The 14,046-nt window shown below is 39.7% G+C and overlaps 2 protein-coding genes across 2 annotated transcripts; both read left to right on the forward strand.

The window, feature by feature from the left end:
• The first annotated feature begins 947 nt into the window (after positions 1-947).
• Positions 948-7,665, forward strand: LOC117760668 (ras-related protein Rab-8A-like). The gene is made up of 8 exons (XM_034583869.1): positions 948-1,183; positions 1,722-1,782; positions 3,194-3,254; positions 3,697-3,774; positions 3,929-4,018; positions 4,150-4,215; positions 5,198-5,248; positions 5,381-7,665. The coding sequence occupies exons 1-8, from the start codon at positions 1,060-1,062 to the stop codon at positions 5,468-5,470; spliced, it is 621 nt and encodes a 206-aa protein (XP_034439760.1). The 5' UTR covers positions 948-1,059; the 3' UTR covers positions 5,471-7,665.
• A 1,990-nt stretch (positions 7,666-9,655) lies between these two features.
• Positions 9,656-13,902, forward strand: hsh2d (hematopoietic SH2 domain containing). Its single transcript, XM_034583862.1, has 5 exons — positions 9,656-9,807; positions 11,573-11,662; positions 11,774-11,939; positions 12,697-12,951; positions 13,044-13,902. Exons 1-5 carry the CDS (start codon positions 9,680-9,682, stop codon positions 13,467-13,469), a joined length of 1,065 nt encoding a protein of 354 aa, XP_034439753.1. The 5' UTR covers positions 9,656-9,679; the 3' UTR covers positions 13,470-13,902.
• The last annotated feature ends 144 nt before the right edge of the window (positions 13,903-14,046 follow it).

The following is a 14,046-nucleotide window of genomic DNA, read 5'->3' on the forward strand; positions in this document are numbered from 1 at the left end:
CCCAAAAGTGAAGCCAAAGCGTCTTGATCGCTGGTGGATCTCTGCAGCATAGCTCATAAATCCTGCCTCTTCTTTGCTATCAGATGGGACATGAGCCAAACTAAAAAGTCAAAGTCCACTTTGAATTAATTGAAGTTGGTCATTGTATTAAGTTCTTATCACACTGATGTTCGTAGGAAGTAGAGACAATTCGTCCATCTTTATTCACAGTCTATGGTCTAGGCCAGTGTTTCCCAAAGGGGGGCCGCGGCCCACTGGTGGGCCTTGGAGGTATAGCAGGTGGGTGTCAGACTGGGCTGTAAGTTGTTCCATTTAGCAAATACATTAAATTAAATTAAATTAAGAGATATTAAAATATGTCTTATAAAGTATTATATGGGTATAATTTATGAGTGAGTAGACGACAGGGCTAATTATAGCCACAATGGTTACCGTGGTTCTTTTGATCAATATGGAGATCATGATTATTTATGACTATTATTCAAAATATTTTTACTGCCCACTCACATTTAAGCACTGCCTACACTTTAATGTCATGCTACATTTCTGCTAATGTACCAACCTGGATGTTAGCCTCGGGGGCTGCACTGAATATTTCAGGGGCCCCGGGCCTCTTCTGTTTGGGAAGCTCTGGCCTTAGGCATTGAACAGAAATAAACTTTAATATGTGAAATAAACTTTAATATATTACATTTTCAGAAATGTAATAAATTCAGTAGATTGTCAAAAAGGCATGAAAGTGAAACTAAGTCTGACTCAAGTGTCATTGAAGATTACATATTTTTCTTCTATTTAAGTTGAATACACAACATAATTTCTCAACATTTAGAGAAACCATTGATATGTCGTAAATAAAGTGTTTACTTTCTCTTTAATCAATCAATAACTCTCTTAATCCGGGTGACAGCGTGCATGAAAACGAGCACACCCCGCGACTTCCGCAGCCACGACGACAGCGCAGAGTGGCAGTTGGTTTGACCACACGGCTGCTCACTGCACTGACGTCTCCGTCTCCACACCGGGCGGGATATCCGCAGCACTAGTAACACGGCTAATAACATGGCGAAGACTTACGACTACTTGTTTAAACTACTTTTAATCGGCGACTCCGGCGTCGGGAAGACCTGCGTGCTGTTCAGATTCTCAGAGGATGCCTTCAACTCCACGTTCATCTCGACTATAGGTGGGTACGAAGCGGCGTTTGGCGGAGTTGTCTTTGGGGGAAAAGTGTGAGAGGAGCAGCCCATCCTGTCGAGCTAATTTGTTGCTAGTCACTCCTCTGGCTAGCATTCGTGTTGTGCTAGCGGCTAGCCAGGAAGCAGCCCTGCCGGCTTTGTTTAGAGGGGCTTTTCCAGACCTGTCACTGATAACTAAACATGTATTTAGACTTAATAATATCACCTTAATGAGTTGTGTGCATTGGCTCGTACCCCACACACACATTTACGCGAATAAGAGACACACATGAACTATGTCAAGTTGAGCTAACAGGCTACAAAGTGTGTAGCCTGAACAGCTAGCATTATGGGCAGTGTCATTCCTTCATATGACCAGCTGCCTGTACTTTGCCCCCCCCCCCCCCTGTTACATAATGTTCCCTGTGCATTGATCCAACTTATCAGTGCGATGTTGACTGAGACTTGACACTGCACAACTTTGAGCCGTTGTTGTCTGAATAACGGGGTTTTACATTTTTTGTTTTTGTTATGTTTCTCCTTCAGGTATTGACTTCAAGATCAGAACAATAGAATTAGATGGGAAGAAGATCAAGTTACAGATATGGTAAGAAAGTCTCCAAAGTCTCTCATTTCACAGCTTCCTTGGAAGATTTCAAGATGGGGGGACAATTATCATTGAATCAATCAAACAAGAGTAAGGGAAAACTACCAAACAAAACCCTTATTAACATGGGAATAAACGTAGAAGCCTCAGAGAGAGCCACATGTGAGGGATCCCTCTCCCAGGACGGACAGATGTGCAACAGATTCCATCATTATACTCAGTTTCCAGCCACATCAAGCTAAACCTAAAGCTGTTGTTTATCACATCAGGCCTGGTGTAACTCCTGCCTTCATGGTAGTTGTAGAAAGATGTTGCTTTACACTGGGAGGTGCTTTAGTCTTGCCTCTTTATAAACTGGGTGGACAACATATTAGAGCCACCTCCCAGTGTAACACAATACAGTTCAACCAGCACTGCAAATTATAGAAACCAAAGTGACCTCTCTTAAACAGTTTAGACACAAACCAAACATTGTAATCATAAAGGTTGGGTGTGTTTCATCATTGCATTGTTGAATCAGGCTGTGTAGATTAGATTAGGTGTACTTAATAAACTGGTAACTGAAAGTGTTCTGCAGATGTGCTCCTGTGCAAATAATGTATTTTTAAACCAGTTATTGTACCTATTATCTAAATATAATCCAACTATTGAACACTCATGATAGTTAAAATTCTAGTTAGTATGAGATATTTAGGATTAGAATTATAAGCATTGTTTATATCTGCTTTCTTAATTTACAATATGTGTCACGCTGCTCTTAAACAAGACACAATGTTGGTTTCCTGTGTTTTAAAGCTTGGTACCACTAATGTGGTTTCCCGTAATGGCAGAGACTATTCTTGGTTTTCTCTGCATTTGATTCAGGAAACTGAATAACTCAAGTGATACCTACCTTTGTACCACTGTATAGTTCATGACTGTTTGGGGTTATAAACTTAACTTGTTGTCTCTCTAAAATCTTAGATGAGAAGATCAAAATCGGGTCTATTTTTGTGATCAATGAAGCGGTGGCCAGTGATATGTTAGCTCTTGCACAAAACTGCGACCAGGGGTGAACATCCTTGTGTTTGCTAAATGTGTGTTCCCATACTCAATCTGACAAATCTAAGCTTTGTTTATGTCATTAATACTTATAGAAGGAATATATAACTATATGTACTTATTGTCCTGAAAGTGGCTGGTTTCACAGTTTTCAACATCACGTAACTGACTGGTGGGTCTTGTGGTGACTAGTTTGCACACAACTTGAAAATGTAATACAGATTTCATTACTTTTCTTATAAAATGATCTTTTCACAGAAAATAGCGTTTTTAAAAAAATATTCCTTAAGATCGTGAGAATGGTGGTGCGTTCCGTGTTGATCACTTTGGCAAGGTTTTGCAAGACAAAATAAAAATCTTTTCTTTGTAGGGATACAGCAGGACAGGAGAGGTTCAGGACCATCACAACAGCCTACTACAGAGGAGCCATGGTAAGTTGCACCACCAGCCTCACAACTCACACACTCTACTCGTATAGTTCAGATCATCTCAGTGTCTGTTGGTCAACTCAAGTGTGAGCACTTCAGCGGAAACTTTCCCCAGAGCCACACCCAGCATTGTTGTTAATATTGTATTATCACATGGGGGAGATCAGTTGTGTGCTCAGTGTATTATTGTGTGCTTTGTGTTAGCCTCTCCTTTAGTTCATGTTGAACTGGATGCATGTGTTTGTATCTTTGACATCAGAAACCTGATTGATTATGGTCGCCATGCTCTCCCTTGAGGCTGCACAATCATGTGATCCATCACTAATTCATGTTGAAATCCACAGCAAAAACACATTAGATCCTTTTATTTATAGTCTGTTAATACACTAATGAATATTATTAAGAATTGGCCTTACAGTTGTCTTCTCCTCTATGAAATCTCCAGGGCATCATGCTAGTGTATGACATAACCAACGAGAAGTCCTTTGACAACATCAAGAACTGGATACGGAATATAGAAGAGGTAAAAAAAACATTTTACACAAGTTGAATGTGCCTATTTGTGAGTTTGTGTGTATACTTGCTTTTGTACAAAAGTTGCTATTTACATCTCCTGTATATATGTGTATGTGTTACTTTGATATATATGATTACATTTCCTGTTTTATTATGCACAGCATGCCTCAGGAGATGTGGAGAGGATGGTGCTTGGGAACAAATGTGATGTTAATGACAAGCGGCAGGTGTCCAGGGATAGAGGAGAGAAGGTGGGGCGATACATCAATCAAGTCAAGTGCACTGAGAACTTGATTAACATTGCACTAGTAGCTTGCTCTCTTGGCGTACACATCTATTATCTTTACTGACATTAACTCTGCCTCTATTCTCTTGACGTCAGCTGGCGCTGGAGTACGGAATTAAGTTCATGGAGACCAGTGCAAAGGCGAACATCAATGTCGAGAATGTGAGTTCACACTTTTCCTGCTATGACTCAATTGCAGTTGACTGTTTTGTTGCTAAGAGTTGAGGCTGTGGTCATTGTTGTTAGCATGTTGTGTCAGAATAATCTTTTTTAAATCCTGCACACAATGAATTGGATTAAGGTTTAGGTTTTTTTTTGTATTTGTGGATCATCATGAACGTATAGACTATTGCATTCATTTCTATAATTTCATTCATCCTGTTTTGTTCTGTCCACATTAACAATTCCCACAATATGATACAAAACAATAAGTTAACAGAAAATAGATAACAAAGCATCTTATGATACCTACACTTTATACACAGAATTAATTTAATCTGCAAACCTGTGAGTTCTGAAGCTTAGTTCACTTACAGACTACAAAATGGCTGCAGAATTTAAAGCAGAATAAAATAGGTGTGAAGTAGAACAATATGTCTTTGTTTGTAAAGGATCCTCGTGAGCTCAAAACTATAATAATCAACCAGTCTTCCATGGTTCCATGTATAACACAAGGTCATATTAAACCATTTAATTAGCCATAGCCGTGATTATACTGCAACCACATCATTTGTTCACTGCTGACCCGTAGACTGTGTGCTCATCATGTACATTTTTGCCTTCTGTTATACAATTATTTAGTTATTTGTGTCATATTGAATATTAAGCAGCAATTAACAGAATATGGTTGACTGATTATGTGATTGCCTGGTCCTCACCTGCAAAGATTGAATCGTGTGTGTTTGATTTAGTGACACAGTCTATATGTTGGTCATTGATATATTGCTCACACACTTTGTTGATTACTTTGCTTTATTCAAAAGTCTAAAATAGTATAAATTTATAGTAAATTAAGTATTTAAAATTCGATAGACTATCTCCTTGCTTGCTTTACGCATGTTTAAAATATGTGTAGTGATCAGTTACTACATCTTGTCATCATTATTATTATGGTAACATTTTTCTGACATGTTCCCATCTGCAGGCATTCTTAACCCTCGCCAGAGACATCAAAGCAAAAATTGACAAGAAGCTGGTAAGCACATAGAAAAGTGGAAAATTAATTGTCTGGCTCTATTGGACACAGTGTGCTTTCTGTGTCGGGCAATGTTCCGGTGTTTCTCATGTTCTCATATTTGTGCTTTGTCATGCACGGCGTGTCTTCCAGGAGGGCAACAACCCGCAGGGCAGCAGTCAAGGAGTAAAGATCACAGAACAACCCAAGAAGAACAGTTTCTTCCGCTGCACGCTGCTGTGAGGAGATGGGAGAGTTGGCATCCACCATCGCCTTAACTGTGTCCCGCACTGGACAGAACTGGACAAAGCACACTCTGAAATCCATCTCTTTTATCCTCCTCCACTTGTCTTCTTCCTCCTGTCTGGTTTGTCCCATGCTTATCTTCTAGGAACAACAAAAGTTTATCGCTTCCTAATTCTACCAGTAGTCTGTGGCTGCTGTTACATGCAAAATCTCATATTGTTTTTTTACAGTTGCTCCTTACACCTAAGGTTTCAACTTCATTCTTTAAATTGTATTGACTTTTAAAGACGGCCTTCTCAGCACGAGACACTGAGAGTGATCAAACTACTTGTTGTAGGTGACTGTTTCCTGTCTGCAGGTTATTATCTTACAATAATGTCTGATGCCGAGCTGTTTTTTCCACCTGTTGTCACTCGGGGTGAAGTCTTATTTAGTCAGTCTTGATCTGTAAAAGTTTCCCAAATTATTTTTCCACACCATACCCACTAGTTTAATGGGCTTCCTAATTTTATATACGTAGTCTATTCAATAATGCGACACACTGTATCTCTGCAAGGTGATCAGAGTAGATTCCCAGTTGAGTGCTACCATATTACAGACTGGTTGGTCGAGAGTTCTATATATCCACATTAGGTAAAAGCAACATGTAAATATGTTGAATTGATTATTATGGACCATATGTAACAGCAGTGCCAGTGCATTTGACTCATATCAACCTTGGAGTTTACACCTTTTCTACTCACGTCTTTCTATGGATTTTTTTTTAGGCTGAAACATTCCATTCATTGCTCTTGTGAACACTTTAATGTGCAATGTAGTGTATTTAGAGTCCAGAGTTCGTCTGTCTTAAGTATTCATGCAGTTGCAGTAACAGCTGGGTTCTTGAGAGCACACAGTTTTTGAAGTTGATTTCCTCATGATGTTTATTTGCTGTGTTTCTCAGAAAATGTGTTTTAGGAGGAAGACAGCTATTTGTTGCACTTCCCTTGTCAGACTAGCAATACCTGACTCTAACACCAGGAGGCGACGCAGTTACGCAGCAGAGGCACAGAAGGAATCTCAGTGATAATAAGAATCATTGTTTTATGCTTTGATCCTTTTTTCCCAGTTGTCAGTTCCAATGGGGGAACATGTTACACAACTGTTTATTTCTGGGCCTTGGATCAGGGCTATGCTGTAGCAGTATTTATGGAGTGAAACAAAACAAAAACCACCAAATGACAAAGTGGCCTTTTATGTTCTTATTGATTATGCACTTTTCCTTTTGTTCTTAATATGTGTTGACTATGTTTGTTGCAAGTCTTAACTGAAAGCAAATAATATTCATGCACAACTTTTCCCCTGTTTATAAATCTGGGATTCCTGAAAACATCCGAGCACTGACGAGGCCTATGATATAAAGAAGCATTTCCCTATTACAACATTCCCATTCATTGATATTTTTCTAGCATTTTATACATTTGCATCCCTGTTGATGCTTTCTGGAACCCCAGATTCCCCTTACCCCGCATTCTCTTTCTCTTTCGTTATCCCCCTTTTGGCCCAGTATCAGAGCCGTCTGAACTATGCATTCTGGGTCCTTTAGAAAACCTCCAAAAGCTTTGCACATTTGACTTGATAAGCTTTGTATGAGATTATAAATGTCCATAGGATCCTTACTATTTTATTTTCTGCTGTCACTCCAAATTCTATTGTGTGTGCGCGCGCAAGGGTTGAGGCGCAAGAATTGAACTGACGCCTGGTTAAAATCGCCTCAGGGCAAATCATTTGTAGTTCTGCGGAATTGAGTCATAAATATTAACCTGTGGATCTAAATCATCATCTTTGATGGACTCAATGGTTTCAGCACTATGTTTGTTAAACTGACTCTCGCACATAAAAGATGCAGTTTTTAGATTGAAGTGGTTTAAATTTGGTCTGTAAAATGAGCACAGTTCTTCTTTTGATTGGATTGGTTGTAATTCTCTCCCCATTGTAAATCGGTCAGTTCTCAGTCAACATGTCTTCAGCAGCACACAACTGATTTTGAATTTCATCACTGATCTTTGATGGATTTCATGGGGGGAGATGAAAATTCAACAATTGTAAATAAGATCTACAATGATTGTACTGTACTTTCATAAATCTTATTACATCTACACCTTTTGTAGATAAGTGTTCTTTGATTTATTAAAATGAGATTGTTAAAAACGTTTTGCACCATTTATCATTGGAGCTGTATATTAAATGTGATTATATATTAGGAAGTTTAATATAAGCTTGTGTTTTGCTAATGATTTATATTTGACCTATAATTAGAAAAATGTCATCAAGTAGAGTTTCCAACTCTTCTTCTAAAATCTTATTTTATATGAACGAGAAAAAAATATGTTCAGATAGACTTTGTGAGGTATAATGAAAGTGTCATGTTTTCTTAACCAAGCATGATACATGGAGGACCTGACTTTGCAGGAAATAAAGAATTTGAGATCATGACCTGGATAAAAAGTAAATGTTTTTTTAAATGAAATTTAGAATATAAAGAAAACAGCACAGCAGCCAGAGATGCTGTAATGCAGTATCACCGCTCACCAGCAACTGACACCAGGATGTATAAAACAATTATTAGTCACCTAAAGTGCAGTTTAAAAGATTGTGCCTCGGAGATTCTGTGTGTGCATGTGTGTTGCTTGTGGGTTAATGGAGGAGCCTCACAAAAACATTCACACTGAAGGGCATCACTTCCTCCTCACACAGCAGCGTGATGTGAAATCATACCGGAAAGTTTATCAAACACTTTAAATTGAGTATTTTGAACAGTTAGCGGGTGGGTGTAAAACATCATTGATTGGTTCTTTATTTTGCGGACAGGGGTGTTAAACTGCGACCAGGAGTTTTCCTTGACACGGTTCATCAAACAGATGTGTCGAACAGAGAGCTTGAACTTGGTTGTCAAGATAAACCTGATTGTCCAGTTAGTTCCTGGCTGTAAGAGGCTTTTTTCTGACGAGAACCGCAGGTGGAAGTCAAACCTGCTTTCTTTTGGATGCACATAATTGTCCAGTTTTATCATAACGTGATATCATCATCACAAATTCTAAAAAACACAGACATCATGGATACATTATGGGCGAAAACAGAAATATATTGTGTGATATATTAGCATACAATATAATATATCACATGGCAACAACACTTCCAACAGTATGTAACCAGGATGCAGAGGTGGCCTAAATGTTGGGGCACCAGTCACATCAGTGCCGCTCCCTCCCTGAAACCTGTGACTACTGGATTTCATTTAATTGCTGTCACTGTGTGCCTACCCCCATATCTCTATTAATAAATAAATAAGTAACTAAAAAATTAAGTATTCACAGTACATGAGTTCTTTCTGAAAAAAACTCCCAAGTTTGTACTTTGGACTGAAACTTGAATAAATAAATGATGTCATACAGCAGCAGCAGAAAAAGGCAGAATTGATTCGTCTGGTTTTATTCGTCCACTATATAAAAAACAGTTGGATGATTGTTTGGCTTATTCTTTATGTGACATTCTGTTTGAATGTGTTGAGCTGTATGACAGTAGCTGCATAGTTAAGGTTTTGCCTCCGCCCACAGTCAGGTAGACTCAGGTGCGTGTCAGTTCTGCTTTATCATTTCATCACGGAGGCGCCAGACAAGGTGAGTCTATTTTTTACTGTGAGCTATGTTTGAGTTAGAAAACGTACCGATTGATTTGAATTAATTTGCAATCGGTGATACTGCAGCAAAAAGAGCAGTTACAGTTTTTCTTTTTTGTCTTTATAATGTTAACAGTTTAGGAGATGTTCATGATTTAAAACAAAACATTTGTAATGTTGTTTATAGAAAGGTTTGACAAGGAACAAGTGTTGACAGTGCATCAAACTACATGTGACAGTGGTTCAGTGACAATATGCAGCAGAAAGAGAAATTGTGAATGAAAAGAAGTAACAAGAAATCACATTATTGCTGTATCATTCTGAGGCTGTAAATCATTGGTATTTGAATTAAGTATCTGCTAGTTCCCATTCAGCCTATATGAATCTTTGCAATGATAGCTCATATATATCTACAAGTAGTCTATGTACAAGTCATACACTGTACGCTACAAGTATCTTACGTATGAGTCAGTGAGCTGTAAATCATGTGTGGACGTGTTTGTGATCTGTGATTGTTCCGACAGACACAACAGACCCTGCCTCTCAGGATGATGGAGCGGAGTCAGCCGCTACAAGGACAACACGATCCTCGCACCTGGTTCACCGAGTCCCAGCTTCGGACTGTGATCAGGAACGGTATCATCCCAGAGTGGTTTCACGGCATCATTTCCAGGAAGTACGTTTGTCTTTTAATGTCACTATTTTCTATTTATTATAGTGTTGGTATATTTTCAGTTTTACTGGTCTGTGTTGTATGTTACATGTTCCGCTGAGTATCTATAAATACTGATACAGTATGAGACTGATAAAATGTAAGAGGAACTATGCGCAACAATTTTAAACAATGGCAATCTATAATTCATCCGAAGGTTTTCAGGAAGTAAAAAAAAAACTTTCTTTTTGACAACCACACAGACATGAGAGTCAAACTTTTCTCAAATCCGACCCTACAGCACGGGGAAACAAGTGAGCAACTCTGCTCCCACCTTCCTGCACATTTCCCCCCTGTCTTGCGGGAAACATTCTGTATTTTCTCACAAAACAAATGAATAGCTTTGCCTGTGTGGCTCCATATCAAGGTGGGGGAAATATTTTCTGCTCAGAGGGCCTTAGAAATGATTTTTGAAGCGAGAGAAGCTTTGGAAGACGATGAAGAGGAAGAGTTTTCAGGATTTGCGGACCACATTTCTGTCAGTTCGGAGTCTGACAGCGAGTTTGAAGAAGAGGATGAGAATGACCACCAGCCAGCTCCAAAGAGAGCCCGTCAGCAGCCAGCCACAGGTGCAGCCCCACAGCATCCCGTGGAGACATATGGATGTCAAATAATGGTGAAATTGTTTGGGAATGAGCCACCCTGCATGGCTGCCAACACGGATGGCGGTTACTCATGTGCAGGACATCAAGTCTTTGAACTTTTCATCCTGGATGCTAATTTGGAGGGGCAGCATGTTTTTGGAGAGAGGTTGAAGGAGATGCACCAAACCCATTTGCATGCATACTATGGTGGTTGTGATTATAGGTTCTGATCCATGCTGGAGTTTTCAGATCCAAAGGGGAATACACAGAATCCCTGTAGGATGTAGAAACTGGCAGAGAACTTTTCTGTGCAACAATAACTCTGGAAAACCTCCAGGATTATCTGGTCTTAGAACAGAGACGACAGGCAGAAAGACAAGCTAGCGGAATTTTCATCATTCTAGGTTGTGGCCAGTGAAACGCTGCCATGTGTGTGGACAGGAAGACAGAGTATACATGCATCAAGTGCAAGAAATACATATACAACACACACAGAAAAACTCTGCCCCTCGTGTGTTGCATAGGCTGGCATGAATAGGCTGTGTGTTCAATGTGTTGTGTAGACTGACATGAGTGTGTTCAATTTCTTATTAAGTTCAAAGAAATAAACATCAATAGTGATGAAACACACATTGTTTCATACAGGTATTTGTTATGCCAGCCATATCTTGATTGTAAATGATTTTTCTTTTTTATTACATTTTATCACAAAAAAGTACTTATTTTCTTAAAGTTGTTCTAACAAAGGTAAATGGCAAATATTGGCCATATATGCTGTCTACATTGCTTGTAACTGGGATAAAACAAACATCTGTTAAGTATTTTTACATTAATTGTTATGGCTGTATTGATTTAAAACCCAATTAATGCAGTGGGTCCACCAGACCTTGGAACATTGGCTGAGTAACAAAAACATGAACGCCACACAAGGGTTAATGTATGTGGATTATTTTTAGGAATAATCACTTCAGTAGTTTTTGACAACAGTGCACAATGTTTATGAGACCCCTCATAGATGAGACCATGTAATGTGTTAAAATCCACTGTGATTATCATGCAAAACTGATTCAAGCTGTAATTGACACCAAAATACCTCCTCTGTGAAGCTATGCTGTGCTCATTTTAGTTTGATAATCATTTTCTAGGATGGCAGAGGACCTGCTCATGCCAACGCATCCTGGCTACTTCCTCATCAGAGTCAGTGAGACCAGGGTTGGATACTCCCTCTCGTATCGGTGAGTGTGTGCAGGATTACATGAGCTTTCTTTATTTATAATATTATTATACTCACAGAGACTAACAGTTCAAAGTCCTCTCCTTTTCCCTCGTGTGCACTGACTCCTCAGTGCTGACGACCGCTGCAGACATTTCATGATTGATGCATTGGAGGACGGCGATTACATCATAGTCGGGGAAGATAGGCGTCACCGGTTCCTGCAGGACCTCGTAGACTTTCATCGTAGAAGTCCCATCGTGCCTTTCACTGAAGTGCTCACTGTTGCTTGTGGACAGGTGAGGAAGTGTCTTTGTTATCCTACCTGTGTACCTGAATTGAACAGCCAGTCAATTTAGCATATAGATCTGTATGTAGTTATAGGTTTCGTGTATTGTGTTGTTTGAACTCACCATTTGGCTTTAAAGCAACACCATGTGACTGTTACTGAGCAGCAGCGCCCCCTGTAGCCACATGTGGTGATTCATTCTGTGGCCTCTGTTTCAGATAAAGTTGTTTTCATGTAGAGAAAAATCTCGTAGCCCCACTCACTGAAATGAAATACAACTGAACAGACGATGTTACCCATGGTCCCAGACTTCCTGAACCAGAAGAGCTGCTCTAACAAATACACCCAACTCTGTTTAAAATTCTTCATATTTCCCAAAAAATTATAATTCCTTGTAAAGGGAGAGTGAGTTTCCTCACTGAATATCTGGGATAAACGCTGGTTTATAAATGATTTACAGTTTGGCTTTGCTCTTGAACTTGCTGGACCTGACTCTGGTAATTTAAGCTGTGACTATCAGTTGAGGAATTGCTTTGATGTTTAATTTATAATCTGATGTAAACTCAGTTTAGCTGTTTTAGTTATAATCCACCATCTATACAACACATTAGCTTTTAGGTGTTTACTGTGCATCGTGCATTCAAAGAGGAAACTGTCTCCCTATTTTGCGATAACACAATATTTGTTTATTTGCTCACTACCTTTACACTGTGCAAAAACAAAAACAAAAATGATCATGTCCTGTCTCTGTCTCTCTCTTATGTAAGTCATCAAATGACAAGTCAGACTACGCAGAACTTCTGTTTCCCCAAAGACGCCCCAAACCCAACCCAAGTTTGCAACATAACTCACTGCAGCTGAACGTGAGCCCCCCCGAATCACCAGAAGAGATCCTCCCACCGGCTCCTCCTTCTAGAACAGACAACCGATGGAGCACCGCAGTCCCGGTTCCAAGCAGCCAACAAAACTACCCTTACTCATGTTTGCAATTTTCACACAATACCTCTCAACTTCCAGCAATGGTAAGATGCTGGGCCTAGTTTTTTTTTAGCAAATGCAAACAGTAATTTTAATTCCTAACAAGATTCCCTGCTGTTTTGTTTGTCTCATGAAGATTCATACAGCCGAGGACCCTCAATACAACCTGCCTCCTGAGGTCCCTGCTCGGTGTTGTGTGCCTCCACCGAGGCAGAACCAGGCCTGTATCAGTACAGCCCCTGTACTCGAGGGTACCTCCTCACCTACAGCCCATCCACACTATCCACACGGAAACATTCAGCCTGGAAAGAACAACGATGTGAAGCCATCGGTCGTCACCAACCTCAAGAACTTGAAGAAGAAATTCCAAAAGAAAAGAAGTAAGTCCCAGGAGAATTTGTACACAGAGATTAATGTGGAGGCGACTGACAGGAATGAATACCAGGGGGAGCAGACATGCAATGAAGCACTATATTCCAACAATGTCATATATGTGAATGCAGCGCATGGAGCTTTACCTCCAGAGTACCATCCACCTCCTCCTTTTGCTCCAGGCTTCTGAATCACCACTGCTCCTTCAGAAAATGATGCATAAGATAGACGGAATTGTGGATCACCTGAAACCATGTTACAAATATTGAGGGCGGTTGTGTCTCAGGAGGTAGAGAGGGTTGTCCACTAACCAGAAGGTTGGTGGTTCGATCCCCCGCCACCTCCAGCGTGTGATAGAAAAAACTCTGTATAGTGGTTCTGTGTGAATGTGTGTGTGAATGGGTGAGTTGAAGGCTCTTTGAGTGGTCGATAAGATTGAAAAAGCTGCTGCATGAATATAGTCCCTAAATGAATCAAACCAAAGAAGGTGTAGAATGTGCACGATGCCACATACACAGAAAAAAGGGTGAGGAAACCTAGAACCTCACCACTATTCCAAAAGTCTGTTCATTTGCACACCCACATTTATAAACTTGGGATCCAGGTTGAAGACTATGACATTTTAAAATGATGAAGTAGATTAAACTTTATATGCGACAAGTATTTGTCAGCTTTTTCAACAGGGACAATACAGATAAACCCTGATACATAAGTAGGAGTACAATACATGTCTATAGTTGGAGTTAACTCGCTTCCCCATTCACTTG

Source organism: Hippoglossus hippoglossus, chromosome 4, assembly GCF_009819705.1.
Source record: "Hippoglossus hippoglossus isolate fHipHip1 chromosome 4, fHipHip1.pri, whole genome shotgun sequence".
NCBI classification, from domain to species: Eukaryota; Metazoa; Chordata; class Actinopteri; order Pleuronectiformes; family Pleuronectidae; genus Hippoglossus; species Hippoglossus hippoglossus.